General features: G+C 39.6%; 2 protein-coding genes across 3 annotated transcripts in view; both read left to right on the top strand.

The window, feature by feature from the left end:
• The first annotated feature begins 449 nt into the window (after positions 1–449).
• Positions 450–5,672, top strand: LOC147231902 (phospholipid scramblase 1). The gene is made up of 7 exons (XM_086151114.1): positions 450–501; positions 1,085–1,177; positions 2,165–2,207; positions 2,326–2,546; positions 2,683–2,844; positions 3,335–3,496; positions 3,886–5,672. The coding sequence occupies exons 2-7, from the start codon at positions 1,109–1,111 to the stop codon at positions 3,913–3,915; spliced, it is 687 nt and encodes a 228-aa protein (XP_086007240.1). The 5' UTR covers positions 450–501; positions 1,085–1,108; the 3' UTR covers positions 3,916–5,672.
• Positions 5,673–15,961: 10,289 nt separating this feature from the next.
• The window catches only part of plod2 (procollagen-lysine, 2-oxoglutarate 5-dioxygenase 2), a 29,469-nt gene continuing 28,986 nt past the window's right edge, over positions 15,962–16,444 (top strand). For both annotated transcript variants that reach the window (XM_086151113.1, XM_086151112.1), the window contains exon 1: positions 15,962–16,433. In XM_086151113.1, coding sequence (XP_086007239.1) covers positions 16,334–16,433 — 100 coding nt within the window. In that variant the 5' untranslated portion in view covers positions 15,962–16,333. The remainder of the gene's footprint in view (positions 16,434–16,444) is intronic.

The raw sequence follows: 16,444 nt of genomic DNA, 5'->3' as shown, positions 1-16,444 counted from the left end.
TCCATCTATGAAATAGATGCCAATTCTGTAAAACAGAATTGTATATTGTATATACAATTCTGTATATACAATATTATTGTATTTTATTAACATAATACACTATTTCAAACTGTTAATCTATATACCATACTGTTAACTTATTTATCATATGTGCACCTGCTGCTTTTTTCGCACTTCTAGTTAGATGCTCAACTTCATTTCGTTGAATCAAATGTAATCTGATCTAATCTACCCCTTTCTACTTCAGCTGTGTTTGATTGACTGATGCGAACTTCTGCATGGTTGTCTTATTTTCCCCAGATAAATAATATTTCTTGGGAAAGAGCCGCTGCTCCAGATCTTAATCCGGGGCCCCGGTTTCGCCGTTTTAATCTCCCGTCTCGTCATTGGTCTATTAGGATGACACGTGCAATGACGTTCCACCAATGAGATTAACGTTTTATTCCATAGTCCTGGTTCCGGAGTGGCCTGTAACTATCCCGGGCAGCAGGTGAAGTCTTGGTGAGTATCTGTGGTCGTTATTTCGTAGTTGTCTGTCTCCTAGCCTCTTTCGCCGACGATGTCGTGTAAACTACGCTTCTAGCAACTCGGCCTCCTTGCGATGACAAAAAATAAAAGTCTCCGGAGGCAGACGCGCGCTCTCCATTCCTCCGCTAGCAGGCGGCCGTGAACGTCCCACATTCTAACCGAACCCAGAATTTTGGGAAGAAGCGGCTCTGCGACGAGACGCCTTGCGGCTTCGGGCTCGTTGTTTATGGTCAATCGGCTTCTTTACGGTATTCTTCAACCGACGGAAGCCCTAGATATGACGTTTGTGTCGTCCCGTCCCGTGTAGCCTGTGGTCTATAACGGTTCCCCCCCACAGCGGGGGCAGCGACGGTACGCGACGCCGCGGCGAACAGCAAGAGCACCATTACCGTAATGTCGACCTAAACGCGCATGTCCATTAAACTGCCTAAAGATGGCATCTGAAGATAACTACTAGCTATCCACCTGCCGCCATTTATCCATTTGCTTATGGGTATCACCAAATGAAGCAGAAGATGGCGCCTGATCTTATTTCGAGCCTCTTTCTGATCAACAGGTCTCTAAGCAAACTCCCCCGAAGATGAATATGTACGCCGTGCCCAGTCCGGGGATCCCCGGCTGTCCACCAGGACTGGAGTACCTGACACAGGTGAATGATCTGTGAATATTGGAAATATTCCTTTAGCAAGTCAACTGGCCTGCAATAAACTAAACCCCATCCGCTCAACCAATATGGGTAATTGTTCATGTTTTTGTAAGCAGACGCTCTCAACGTGCTCTCGAATGATGAATGTGCGCGGAGCTGCAGGGGATTATTTGTGACAGTAAGAAGATCTTTGTGAGATTAGGATTTACTCATCAGAAACATTGTGTGTCAAGAATTTTCACTGAAGACAGAGTGCAAAATAACACAAAAATGCACACTGTTCTTGATTTGATTTTTAAACATCACAGATAGACACAGATAGGCAACCTATGCATTTAACGGATGCAATCGAAAATGTCTTGGAGTTCTATGTAAACATTCATGAATGATCCATTCATTCTAGGTCAAGGATGAATCTCTGCTTGGAAAAGGTTTCTCAAATCCAGTTGTTAAACTGTACATGCACTCGCCAATCAATGGCGACCACATCGATCTTATGCAGATGTTTACGCAGCCTATTTCACAGACATTAAAAAAATGACAGATGGCATTTTATCATGCCACAACTGCAAAAACAAGCATATAAACATGAGAATTTAATACGTTTTGTTTCAAGGGCCTGGTTTTGTGCATGCATACTTCCTATTGTCTTGCTTCATTGGGTTACATCCCGAGGACAGAATGATTGGTCGTGCTGTTAATGACCACTGTGGAAAGCCTGTATTTGCGAAAGGAGATCCTGATTAGTTGATGTCAGTGTTGTAAACCTACCAACTCCCCCTCCTGCAAATGGAGATCCCAGAAACTGTTTCACTCAATTACGTCAAACTGAACTAAAAAATTGGACTACGTTACGACAGCTATCTGGCCCACAGCAGAATGTAATTTCCAGCCCAGCTTCGCAATGTGAGCCCAACCACACCCATTCCCCCAAACTACTGGATTTGCAGGAGGGCAAACTTGTATCTGTATTGTCTGTGTATTTTCTAGGTGGATCAACTACTCATCAAACAAAAAGTTGAACTTGTTGAAGGTACAGGACACTATGTAAATATGATTTGTAATTTTTTTTTTTTTTTATAAAAAATAGCTTTTCTAGGTTCCTCAGTTTGATGCAGTAACACCTCGGGACATTTTTCTCCTGCATACAGCTCTTGTTGGCTTTGAAAGCAACAACAAGTATGAGGTGCGGAACAGCATGGGTCAGAACGTGTTCTATGCCGTGGAGGAGAATGACTGTCTAAGCCGACAGTGTTGCGGTCCCATGCGCTCCTTCACCATCCACGTCTTGGACAATTTCGGACAAGAGGTCATCACAGTCACGCGGCCCCTCAAGTGCATGTCCTGCTTTTTCCCTTGTTGTCTACAAGAGGTGAGGGAATGCTCCTTGAGACAAATTCGCTCATGCTCTCGCTGTTAAAATCTGCACCACATCTGCCAGTTTTCAGTCTCAGCTTAAACCGCTTTCTGAGGATCTTGTCAATATAAACCTTCAATCTCGCACTCAGCTGGAGGTGCAGGCTCCTCCTGGCAACACAGTGGGGTATGTTGTACAACAGTGGCATCCGTTCTCACCGAAATTCATCGTGGCGAATGAACACACAGAGCCTGTGCTGAAGATCAATGGACCCTTTTGTGGATGGAGCTGCCTCCCAGATGTTGACTTTGAGGTGAATTTATCTATAAACATCCATTTAATTTGTCAACGCATAAAACAAGACGGTCAAATTCTTGCCCCATGAATACTTCTTTGGAAGAGATCACACTCAGGTTGTGAAGCAAGAAATGCATTTTCCAGTAAGAGCAGGCTGTGGCTTGGATGATGCTGCTCTTGTGTGGCACTACATGGCTATTGCTCTGTGGCTCCGGTTGTATTAGAGTGACGAGCTATGAAAGCTGTGAAAGGGATTTGGGTCAATGATCTAGACCTTTTTCCAGGTCGGGACAATTTGGAATTGAAGCATGATCTTACCAACCATTTTTCCCAGTAGTTGCTTTGAAGAGGAGACAAAATTAAAGTCAGTGTGGCTGTGACCAGAAAGCTAGTGTTGCATAGGATTATGAATTCTCCACAATCTAAGTCCAACAAAACCAAACAAGTTCGGGAATTGATCTGTGTCCTAAAGTGACATATGTTAGCAATTTGTCTTCTCTCTCCAGATCCTGACGATGGATGAAGTCAGTAAAATAGGAAAAATCAGTAAGCAGTGGACAGGACTTCTCCGGGAAGTTTTCACAGATTCAGACAACTTTGGTATCCAGTTTCCAACTGATCTGGATGTCAGAATGAAGGCTGTAATGATAGGGGCCTGTTTTCTCATTGTAAGTACATTATTTCATTTATCTATTTAGAAAATAAATAAATAAGCGAGAAGGCTAAAGTTAGCATTCACACACAAGTAGAGCATGTGGCTCCTCCAGACATTTGCCATATGACCCAACTCTCTGTGAGTGATTGCTTTCTTGTCTCTGCTTGTCAGAAATTTAGTGGACCCACCACTTAATGTGACTTGGCTTATATTTAGTGGGAAATGTGACATTAAACCAACCCTATCATCACAAAAGCTAAACAACTTTGCAAAGTTAGTCTTGGAAATGACTAACCTCATTCTTTTTTAAACTGCAATTATACATCAGATTGATGTTAGTGTAATGTCTTTGCTTTTCAATTTTTTTGTGACCCATTTCTTTTCTTCTCTCACCCCTTACAGGATTTCATGTTCTTTGAGAGCACTAACTAGGTGTTAGATAAAAAAAACAAACATGCAACATTCCTGGAAGAATAACACCAAACAAGCCATGATGATCAGTCGCGAATGCCATAATACATTTCAGCCTTGGAATGGATCGCTCACAGAAAGTACACACATGTACTTAAGGTTTCACATTTTTGCATGAAAAATAAAATAATTTATTTATTTATTTTTAAATTTTATGCTGAACTGAGATCTGGTCAGAGCCTTTCAAACACAACCTTGTGTTTCTAAAAGTTTTCTTTTTTGGAGGGGGTTGGGCTGCTGTCTCTTGTGTTTATGTTATTGTGGCTGAGCTAGTCCTTGTTCAGGACATTGACAATTAACTTATGTGAGTTTCTGAAAGGAGACCATGGTTGTGATGTTTTTTTTTTTTTTAATTAAAATCAAATGCAAAAAAGGTAATGCCAAATAATATTTGTGTTATTCAGTACTATTGATTATGAAATTGTCAGTTTATAGAGCGGTGTGTGTGTGCGCGGAACTTATTGTGTGAGAATCAAAGAACTCATGTAACGTAGTAATTGGTAGATCACATATTCAAAGCCCCTATTTTATAATGTATAATTTTGCTTAAATGCTTTGTTTACATTCGTCGATATGCAGCAATATGTGTGGGCATTGCTTTGTGGGTGTGTGTAGGTGTGCTATGAGTCTACTTGGATTTGTTTTAAATGAACCCTAATCATGACAGGATACTAGAAAATTTTTATGATGCTGTAATAGTAATAATGCACTGTAGACCTCATGTCTGAGGCTTTTCCACAAGAGGGAGCTACTCTTTCATTTAAGACAAATCCAAGATGAAATTTACCTCCTGCCTTTGCCATAGGTTTTTATGGAAATAGTAGTATATATAATATATATACAACATTTTTTAAACTCAGGTTGAAATGCATGTCACTGTAATATAATAATGCTACTGCAGGCTCTCGGTATCATGTGTGTCTGACCCTATGAATAGTCAAAATAGTTATTTTGAAATTATTTTATACTGAAAAACACATTTTCCTCCATGGTAAATATCCATATTTTGTATGTTCAATATGGCCCTCAGTGTGTTCAGAGAGGGTACCATTTAAAGTATTGTAGCAAAGACATCCTGTGCTGCTTTAACTTTACAGTCATAATAGCCCTTTTGAATCATTATGACAAAGTGGTGTTTCCTGTCCATACAGTATGTCATGAGGTTCAGTTACAAATGGAAATGGGAAAGAAGATCCTCCCTGATGGTCCAGACATGTTTGATTAGCTGTTTTTTTGTTGTTGCTGTGCTTAAGCAGTGAAACTTTACATTTATTCTCGCCAGTGTTCTTCTTTTATTATATTAGAATAAAAGTTGGTCTGTTGACTCTTAAGCAACACTTTTCTAAACCTTTGGTTTTCCATTCTGGTAAAGATTCTTGATGCATATATGTCTGACATTGTTTGTGTTATTGGGCTGGTTATATGGCATGTGTCTTTCTTTTTTTCCCCAGAATGTGTTGATAGGATTAGATGCTACTGCTGAATTTTCCTAGAGGTTTTTGATTGTTTGAAAAATCCAGCTTCAGAATGTGATGCAAAGGGAATAAAGCATTCCTGAGACTGATATATTAAAGAAAAAAAAGGTAAAATAAGGTGTCTCCCACTGTTGCATTTATACCAGGGGTGAGCAATTATTTTGGCTGGAGGGCTATATTTCTTATTTTAATTTTTATGCACGGGCTAACTAGGTGAACAAAATAAAAATTGCAATACAAATATTTCACTTTCTTTGGCATTTTATTTCAATTTTAAAATCATTAATAATAATATTCATGTACCCACCGACATTTTGGAAAAAAATTAAAAAGGAAAAAATAAGTTTCTAAATTCAATATTGATTGAAAATACTTGTTAAAATATTCAAAGAAATTAGTTTGGCCGGCCAGATGAAAATGCAAATCGGACTGGATGTGGCCCGCAAACGGTAAAATGCACAGGCCTGATTTATACTGTAAATCTAACTATTTTATCGTCCAGTGAATAAAAAATCTTAGCTAAGCTTAAATATATCATGTTGAACTACATTGGCAGTTGTTTTGACTGTTTGTCTTTAAATCAAATTACAGAATCACATTTTGTTATTATCGACAATACAGTCTGCAGTCCTTTCAATGCAATATATTTATTTTTAAAAAGATTTAAACATCTACAGCTGGCGTCCTGGTGGCGTAATAGTAGGTGCTTCAGGCTCACAGCACGAAAGACCCTGGTTTGATTCAGACAGGGGACCTTTCTGTGTGGAGTTTACATGTTCTCTGCAAGTGGGTGTTCCTCCACAAGCCCAAAAACATGCAGCAGGTTAAAAGCAGATGTCCGAATGAGAAAGTGAATAGTTGTCTCTCTGTTTCTCAATGGCAGGTAGGATAGCCTCCAGCATCCCCAATAACCCAGAGTAGGATAAGCATCATCACAATGGATAGATTAATCGCTACAGCTTGTAAAGGACTGAGGAGATCAATACAGCTTTGTTAGATTAATATTAAACAAAAATGTCCTTTTTACCAACAATTGTAAAAAAGAAAATATCTGTATTTCCCTTTTTATTCTTTCATAAAAAATCTGTAATCTGAAACTGCCAACTTTGGAGGCTACCTCAGTGTTTCAAGTTTTAAATCACACTTAAATAAAAATGTTAACTTTGAAGGCAACAGATTAGCAAAAATACAATGCTATGTGTCCACTCAAGTTATTTCTTAAGAAAGGGGACTCGCAACCTGTTATATTTGTGATAATATGGCACATTATTACTTCTTCTCATCACAACCAATGTGGTTCTGACACACAGATATATTTTATTATGGTACCAGATCTGAATGTTCAAGTCTCCAATGTCTTTGACTTTGAATTAACTGTTGTGTTCTGTAATACGGCAGCGGAACTGGGTTTGTTGAAAATACAGAAATACATGTTTAAATTACGTAACGGTAACTGGGGGTTCAGCGTCTTGTGCCAATGACACTTCATGTGCAGACAGGAGGAGCCGGGGATCGTACCGCCAACTTTCCAATTGGAGTAATGCCCGCTCTACAAACTGAGCCACCACTGCCCTGTAATTAGTATATGATAAAAAAAAAAATACAATATAATTTGTATCTGTTTGCCAAAATGTTTCAAACTTTGACCCTAAATGGTATAGTTTCGACCTTGACTCTATAGGCCCCAAAAGAGCCATAAATCAGTTATACAGCACTTTTTATGTTCATTCCACTCCTTGTGTAAATAAACTTGTTTTACTTGGTTAACTAAAATATAAAAAATTAACTATCTATTATTCATGTAATGCATACTTAATTTATGTTCCTTTATTTTTAATTTTAGCTCTATCTCGGCTATCTGTTTTCTCTGCAAGGGTTTAGCTTAGCCAATTTTCATGAGCTTGACACATCTTCAGTGACCCCGTACAAGAGATTTTCTAAAAGGGTGGCGAGAAAAATCTTAACCCTTACACATTCACGAACCGTTGAATTGGGTTTTGCATGGAAAAATATGAACAACTGGGCTAAAATGATTACTCTCATATGTTTCCCATTGTTCTGCAAATTTTGTTTTTTTTCCACTTTGTTTATAATGCTGCAACTGTTTGCATGTGTGGTATTCTCTATGACACCCTTGTTGGGCTGCGAGAAATGGGTTCCGTCTGTTGCAGCACCTGCAAGTGTCACTTATCTTACAAAAACATTACTTATTTTCAAATGTCATCTTTGTGGGTGGCCCCTTGAGTTGTTCATGTGAGATTTTAAACATCATCACAGAAACACAGTGGTTCGTAGGAATTGCACAAGACTGAATCATCCCCCCTCTGGCTCATTTTCATACTGAGCTTCCCCTGGATCACCGTTGACGTTGCCTTAGCTATTAGACAACTTCACTGAAACCAACTAAGCTTCTGGAAAAGGTCCTCATAGGATTTTGAATTTTTAAATTTTAATTAATTTTTTTTTTTCAATCCACAGGCAATACTTTGAGATGTGTTTGTCATATTAACTGAATAACTGGCAATGAGTAACATAATGTGTGAAATCATAACAGGGGTTGGAAATAAAATTCTGGTTTAATGCCCCTTCGGCTCAAACCTCATTTTAATCCACATATAATATGACCTAAACTGATTTTTACCTATAAAATTTTGAATATTGAGTATTCCATTTTATGCTGCTGGATAATTGTGTAGTAATTGGAGTGCATGAACAGCAAACACACTGATCTATTCCTCTATTCTATTTATACTGGTTTTAATTAAATCCCCTTGAGCTTTTCCTGAGATGTTGGATTCACAAAAATTGAAATAATAGACAAAAAAAAAACACAATGCCTGTGCAAAATGAGCGATAGACATAACAATATAACCGAGCAATGTAAGTCTAATTCTTCTGGATTGATTCAATTTCTGTTTTAAATGCACTATGCCATTTTTAGCATTTTATTCTATTCTAATTTAGAAATTCGTTGAAGGGGTGACAACAATGCAGTGGATATTGCAATCATTTGCTCCTATGATTATATTACAGAGAAAACACTACAGAAGTTACAGATGCCACTGCAGGAGTGATTCGCTGGCTGGGATTCACCACAGCAAAAGAGAACATGTTTGATCCTTCAACTGAAGTGGGTTGGACTTTGTTTACAAACTAATGAATTTGTTTGTTTGCCAAGTAGCCACAGCAATCCTTGGCAGTCAAGAACTCTCATTACACAAGTACAGTAATTCAAAACATTGTTAAGGGCTATGTTTGTACCTTGGTAAGACTGGAATAAGAAATTTAAAACCAAAGTGAAAACCGTCAAAAGCTGTTAATATAAACACAGACTGGAAAACACATTCGAATCAGTTTCAGGACCTTGACATGCACAGTGGGAAAACAAAAAGTTGGAACTGCTTTGCGCTGGTTTGTAGTTTCTCCCCCAACAAACAACATACAGTGTCTGGAAATTCTAGCACTTGTGCCGCAACCATGAGGTAACATCTGTTCAAACGCAGTCGAGGAAAACGCATACACGTGAAAAACAAGGCAAATTGTGGGAATGACAAAAGAGGTGAAATGCAAGTTACTCTTATGATAGCTTTGTTTTGTGCCAAAGTGTCCTTGTGAATGTAAATGTAATCCAGTGTAAAGCACCTTTAAACCACGAAGTGCAAAACTGCGAAAGTGATATATAATGCTGGGCTTATACACAAAGAATTTCAGGGTCTCAGACTAAAAACAGAAAGTCGGAAGGAAATTTTAGGATTTTAGTTGCAGCTCGCTCCTGTCATCTCGATCATTAAGTGTAAGGTGGTAATCTAAGCTACTTCAGATCAGTCCTTTCCTGGTCTTGGGCTTACGGTTTGATATTATCACAAGTCTTTCAGTCTTTACAATGGTGTAACACAATCAACAACCTATAGATCAGGTCAATTAAAGTTGGAAACAAGAAATTTGCTGGACAAACAATCACCAGAGCAGTATTGGTGGAAAGGATGGAATTTGTTGGCGCAATGGATGAAGGGGAATGACGAAGGTCCCGATCAGTGTGGAGCAGAGGAAAGGCGACAAATTACCAGAGGCTCTGCAAATACCCAGTGAAAACATTGCATTGTCGGAAAAAAATTAAAGGGAAAATCTAGTTGGAGTCTTGTCAATAGTCACCCTGTGAGATTCACAGTCTTTGTAGAATCTCTGTCCGAGACTAGACTGTGACTAAAAACCAAAAACTTGTCTATAGATGTGAGTATGTGTGAGATGATAGTTTTCCACATCTTTTTCCAAAGTCTTCTGATGTGTGGGTAGGTTAAGTGGAGGACCATTTATCATTGCTGTGCAGCTAGATATAAAGAGATATAAAGCTATACTATATTAGTTGGCTACTGCTTCTGGCAACTTACATATGATTTTATCATCACAGCTTTGTGTTATTTTTTAGCAACAGTAAGTTGTTTACTTTTGTTGAAAGAGGAAAACAATCCTGTATTTGGAAGTGTAACTGTACTTCTTGGCTCTTCTGTATTCCTGCTACATGAATTCCACCCATCCTAACTATCACCAAACATCCATCCACAACTTCTTTTTATTTGTGTCCAAGAAAAACGAGAACAGATTAGAGATTTTAAGCATCTAATAAGACCTAGAAAAATTCACAGCAAACCAAAATGATGATTTTACCGCCTTCATTTGTGACACTCAGTCCCTTTATGGCAATTAATTTCAGGTTTATTCCTCATCTCACCATCCCACTCTTGTGTTTCCAAATGAAATGCTAATGTGCAAAGTCAAGCTCATATTGGATCACGACTGACACAACTCAAGAACTGTTTTGGGTGTGTATTTATACATTTTGAATTCTCTTTTCTGTGTATCCTGTATCAACTTGATTAGCAAAGGAGGAAAAGTGCGGCCCTGACAATACACATGCTCATGTCAACACTGGGACCTTGTTGAGCTCAAAACGTCTGACCACCCAGCCTGACTTCCTCTGGATTACTATCAGGCGCATAAAAATGTCCTCACTCTTATACTGGAAAAAAAAGATTGTCATGAGTGGAATCCAGGCAGCAGATAATTCTCTCGCACCAAACCGCTCCTAATATGTTTATGCAGCGCCACGGTTTCAACTTGGCCATGTAATGATGACATCCAAATGAAAGGCCAGAAAAAACATCTCATCCTGTGTAATTTTCAAGGAACCCTGCCCAAGAACTGGGTGATGTCCAGCCTGCAGATACAAATTTGGACTGAAATCAACAAAAAAAAATAAGTCAGACTTTGAGAATTTCTATTAAAAAAATGTATCATGCATTTGGGCTAATTTTCAATTCTGTGTGCTAATCTGCAGTTTGTGCGGTTTAGAGAGAGAAGACAATAAATGATTTAGCCAAGTCTGCATGCTTCTCTTCCCTGTCTGGTCTGACTCCAGGGTGAGATTCAAGATGTAATTGCTGCGCTTGTTAAAAACCCTTTGGTCTCAAATTAAATGTGCTGTTGACAAAACCATTTCCCCTGTCCCATGCTGGTAACCCCACCCTGAGCCACTGGATGCCCCGTGGCCTTCTGAGGGCTACCAAAGCAGATACAGGGCTGGCAGAGGGGTGATGTAGAGAGGAATTATCAGGATAATGAGCTGACTGAGGTAAAGGAATGCCAACTTTTCCATCAATTTCTACTACTTATTAAAAGCCTCTGTCGCTGATCAAAGCATCCGGGATAAAAATAAAAGCTATTCTTTTACAATCGCGGTCCAGTTGCGGGTGCTCAAGACAGCATGAGGGAATTCCAAGTAATGTGAATCACCAGTGAAATTGGAAAACCATTCAGCCGTGCTGCGAGGAGTGTTACTTTTAAACAAGGATGATAAAGGGATGGACAAAAAGGATCTGTGTCGTAGCTATCACAGCTGCTGACAGATGTGTTATTTTGACATGGCTTTTCCATAAACTGGGTTGCTGAAGTCGACAAAATAAAACAAATGGAAACATTACAGAAAGATTTCAGCTTTTAATCCTCCTCTTCTCCCTTTTCCTGTTAGTATTGGGCATCCCCATCACACTGTGTGTTCGTCATGAATCATCTGCTTCCGTTTGATTAAAATTAAACAGCGCTTTTAAACCCAACTGTCTCCACAACGGTGACAAAAATAGAAGATGTTATATGGTTGTTAGGAAACTGCAATGGAGTTTAGTCTTTTGAAAATACAGGGGGATGGAGACAGGAATCTTGTGGGTTTTTGGCCAGGAGAGGAGCCAAAATTAAAAAGCTGGAGAACATGCCACCTGTGCTAAAGTGAGCCTCCCCACAGTCTGCCCCTTTGCCTCCAGGATGACAAACAGCTGCATTTGCCCGTGGATCCACGTGTGCTGCTGTCCACATTCTCCCAGAGTCTTTTACTGAGCAGAATGAATGTGCTTAATTGCAATCACGTGTGTGTGTGTGTTGTTGATCTGGAAAGCTACTGTTATTTTTTATTGCTTCGTGCCCTCGCTCACCGCAGCAATTTCACAGTTTCTTTTATATGTATGTTAGCTGGTGATGCAATTTTCTCACCCCTGACACTTTATACCCAGTTGGTGCTATTTCTATCACGCTTACCTCCACTGTGTTTGGGTTGTTATTTAGAAATTACGCTATTGTAAATAGCTTAAGCCTTAGCTCGGGGCGGTTGTGGCTCAGTTGGTAGAGGGTTGGTGGTTCGATTCCTGGCGCCTCCTGTCTGCATGATGAAGTGTGGCCAGACACTGAATCAAATAGTCTGCCACACTGTGTGTGTGTGTGTGTGTGAACGCGAACCAGAGTAAAGCGCTTTGAAACTACAGGGTGATGAAAATGCTCTATAAGTGTAGACCATTTACAAATTATATTTTCTAAAGGGGACCATTGCCTCTGTTTGTTTGAGAGGCTGCAAGACTACAGCTGACCCAGATATGTCAATGTAAAGCAATTGTTAAAAATGTGCATGTAAAATGTAAATCTACGCACAATTATATATACATATAACATATGGAAAATGCATGACGCATGTGTAGATGTAAACTCATCGTACATAAAAATACATGGACACACACATGCATGAATGTATATATGGACGGATACATTCAGGGATGGTATTGTATAGATACAGCACACACATGCATGCACACACACACACACAAGCACGCACACACACACACACACACACACACAGATACAGAAATAAATGTAATGTAATTGAAGTGATATATGATTACATAAGGCAGTACAGCCGATGCCACACCACTATTATCCTGGAAAGTTGAAATATTGGCTGATGATTCTATTAAGCTCACTGCATTACATATCTCAGAATATAATTTAAAGGGTATTAAAATTCCCATATAACCTTTGTGATTTTTTCTTTCTGGTTGTAATCAAATCCAGGAGCTGTTTTTTTTCTAGATTTTCCAAGCGTTCGGTGAGTTCTCTGACTGGAGACCGTAAATTGTAGAAAGACAGCAAAATTCCCCATCGCACATGACTAGGATACAGCATGAGATACGGCATGTTTGTACTTTTTGAGCTGCAGCGTTGTGTCAGAAAAATATACAGAATTAAATCTGCTCTAAATATGTGTCACAGAGCCAACTGTTTGCATCATCTTCAAGGCCTTTTTTGTTTCTTTAAGTCTCAAAGGGCTTGGAGCAGCTGGAAATCTGCTGGCTTGTTTCTCTATCTAACACAACTTGCCGTCACCATGTTTGAATGTGCCTCATCTAGAAAACACTGTAGGCGTGCAATGCTGAAAGGGGTAATATTTCCATTGCACACACATTTCCACACGCACGTTTTATTTGCACTTGCACTTGATGTGAGTTGTACCGAAAAGCGGGGTAGAAAAAAAAATCGAATTTGACTCCAAGCGTGTTGAGTATTCAAGTATGGGTTTTTTTCTGGGCCCCTCTGGTGAGGCGGAATTATCCTCATAAAATGTTAAAACTAGCCCCGCATGCAGAGAGCAGAGCAAAGGCCGTAGACCGATGATGTCATCAAGTCAAACAATTTATACGCTGGCAGCATCTGCAGCTGCCATGCACGCTGTTTGCCAGACATGGATGATTCGGGCTGCGGGGCGAATCTGTTACTCATAATAATCAGCAAGACACACCGACGAGACACGGGTGTCGATCGGTTTCAAGGTCAGGTGAGACGCCGTGAGATGCAGAGACAACAGTAAATGAAAAACCTGGATACACTAACCTGGCTCGTGTTTTTCTCATCAGCTCTCAATGTTGGGAAGCGGGAGCAGCATGAACATCTGTGGCATCCGTTGGATTTCATGCGTTGTCATTGCCAGATGAGGTCACGGGGTTCCCTCCTGTTCGGAGAGACGGTGAAATGTAGAACCCCGGTTAGTTCATTGGTGGAATAATTGTCGGTGACAAAAACTGATCTCCAGCCAGCTTCGAGTTGGAATTCTCTGGCTATGGGATTTAGAGCAGAAGTTTCTCTTCTGGTAACACTTTGCCAAAGTTTATCCCTTTAGTAACCAGAACAAACAAGCTTTTAATGAACAAGCTTTTAACATTTTTCAGATTTATTTTCTTCTCATTTTTTCGTCATTGTCATCAGTGTGTATTATATTGCAGAGCAGATAACTGAAATAGGATATAAAATGACTTTGTTTAGTTTCAGTCGCTGTGAATTAGCATTAGTATACAAAGTATATATTTTTGTTTTGCATGTGTAGGAAATAAAATTAGAATAACAAGGATAACAATCATTCCAAAGGACAGACAAAAAAAAGCAAAAGAGCCCCCCCGAAAAAAAACAACAAGGAATGAAAAAAGGGGACATATAAGCCAGGAAAGGCATCTAAAATCATCCGAGAGCCGAACCTCATTTACTCATATACCTGAGTTTTAGGCGATATTGGTTCAGAAACAAGATCAGGAGAGATTAAATTATAAGGTAAGTGGACAGAGAGAGTTGATTGAGCTTACAAAGTCTCTCCAATGTTGTTCTAACCTTTTTACATAGTAGTCATTTCAACCAGGATTTGAAAATGCATCCATTTGCAAATGAAGACAGACAGTAATCTTGTCCAGTATATATATTTATTTGACAAAACCATTCCTCTTTTGTAGGGGGGTCAGGACACGAGTGTCTGGTTACGGTTTTCTTGGCAACGGATATCAAAACCCCGAAGACGTGTTTATTGAGATGTCCTTTGAGAAAGTTGGTTTCTCCCAGAATAGAAATTTTGAAATAGTGTGATATTTTTTGTGTTAAACAATCTAATATTTCACGCTTCTCTGACCGAAAATTTGTGATGACTGGACTGTCCCAGGATATATGCCCATGATTAGAGTTCGTGTTCCCATACAATCTCCATCCTCTCCCATAAAAAAAGCTTTCTGTTCAGGATTCACAAAGAATCTGATTTGATCCTTTCATGCAAACTCTCCCAATGTATGTGAGTTAGTGCATTTCCAGTGAAATTCACAATAACTGTACCACCGTAGCCCATATCTAATACAATAAGAGGGCATTTATCCATTAAAAGATGCATTTTGTATACATTTGTTATATTGTTCAAAGGCTTGGTAAGTTCTGAAATCTAAATAAATCATGATAAATTCAGACTATTGCATTCATTCGCAAATTCTGTCATACATTATTTCACACAACCTGTTGTCATAAAAATCCTAAACGTCCAAGTCACAACGATGAGGAGAAACATGATCATATGAACACCTTGGAATGTGTCCATCGGCAGAGAAGTCATAAATATAAAACTGGCATGTTGTCTGCGCATGCCCTCAGAATACTTAGAAATAAGAGGACTTTCCCAAAACTTCCCTTTTTCCCATTTTGTCTGATGTCAAGCTGATGATAATGCAGAAGAGTGGGTGGAAGAAGATGACAGTATTTAAAAATTAAGTTAATATACATTTTCATAATAAAAACAATCCCTAGTTATTACACATTTATTTAAAAAAAACGAAGAGACTCAGACATACTTTCTCGATCCCGGAAAACATTGAGTGATCTCAGATGCTCCAGACGGAAAGTGATAAAATAGATAAATAGGAAGAGATGAGCAGGAATAAATGGATACAGATAATAAAATGTATTTAAGATAAATATGTTACAAAAAATAGAACCAGCTGGATAGTGATGTAAGAGTTGAGATTAGGTGGAGATTGCGCTCATCGAGCGCGCCCCTGCATGGCTGGACCTGGTTCCCAGCTGTTAGTGAGGGTTTATAAACTTGTTCTTTTGGCGGTGTAAACCTGTTACAGCGTGGTGTTATTAGCGTTTTTAATTTGGTAGACATACAAAAAAAAAAAAAAAAAAGATTTGAAGAAACATTGGTTATGTTATATGATGCACTTCTGTGGAGGCACAGAACAATAGTTTGATGTGGAATTAAAATACATGAATTAAAAAAAAAAAAGTGGTCATTGCCCAACCCGGGTTAAGTTTGGTTTGCGGAGAGAAGGAGGAAAAAGGAGGGATGATTAACAGCTTGCAGAAGGGAGGAGGTGGGGATTCGCCTACAGCTGTGGCGGGTCGCACTTTCACACTGGACGCCCGTTCCTGTGTGAGAACCGCTGTCTGTCCTCCCCTCTTTTTTTTTTTTTGCATCATCCCCAACGCAAAACAATAGCAATTAGGAAAAACCCCGCCCGCAGCTGTGTACGGCCATATATCCCACTCCACCACCTCTGCGCTCCCCCTGCAGGAACAGGAGCCTCTCCAGTGCTGGTCCGACTTGATACTCACTCAATCCCCCTCCTCCTCCTCCTCCTCCCTCTTTGCTTTATTAATTGTAATATCGCGAGATCGCAAAGTACAAGACCCTCCGGGGGGCGACTGCGTCTCGCCGCTGCTGTCCGGGTTGCTTGCGGGGCTTGAACCCGCTGTTTTCCGCACACCCGCCCGCCGCGACAACCATGGAGTACACCAAAATTGCTTTTGTGTTTTTATGCTGGATTAACTTTGCAGACTCAATTTTCTCCGACGCTCCGCGTGCTCCGACGCCCATTCCTAAAGGTATGCAAACC

This window comes from Fistularia commersonii, chromosome 8 (genome assembly GCF_037954325.1).
Source record: "Fistularia commersonii isolate RoL2024-O1a breed Wild chromosome 8, RoL_Fcom_v1.0, whole genome shotgun sequence".
Classification (NCBI taxonomy): domain Eukaryota; kingdom Metazoa; phylum Chordata; class Actinopteri; order Syngnathiformes; family Fistulariidae; genus Fistularia; species Fistularia commersonii.
Note: the sequence above shows the minus strand (reverse complement) of the source record. Positions and strands in the feature narration are given on the sequence as shown.

Bases quoted from the DNA above. Each gene is read 5' to 3' on its own strand.
- LOC147231902 (XM_086151114.1), top strand. From the start codon at position 1,109: ATGAATATGTACGCCGTGCCCAGTCCGGGGATCCCCGGCTGTCCACCA. The intron at 2,208-2,325 runs GTACAGGACACT...TCCTGCATACAG, and splicing joins AAAAGTTGAACTTGTTGAAG to CTCTTGTTGGCTTTGAAAGC. The intron at 2,845-3,334 runs GTGAATTTATCT...TTCTCTCTCCAG, and splicing joins TCCCAGATGTTGACTTTGAG to ATCCTGACGATGGATGAAGT.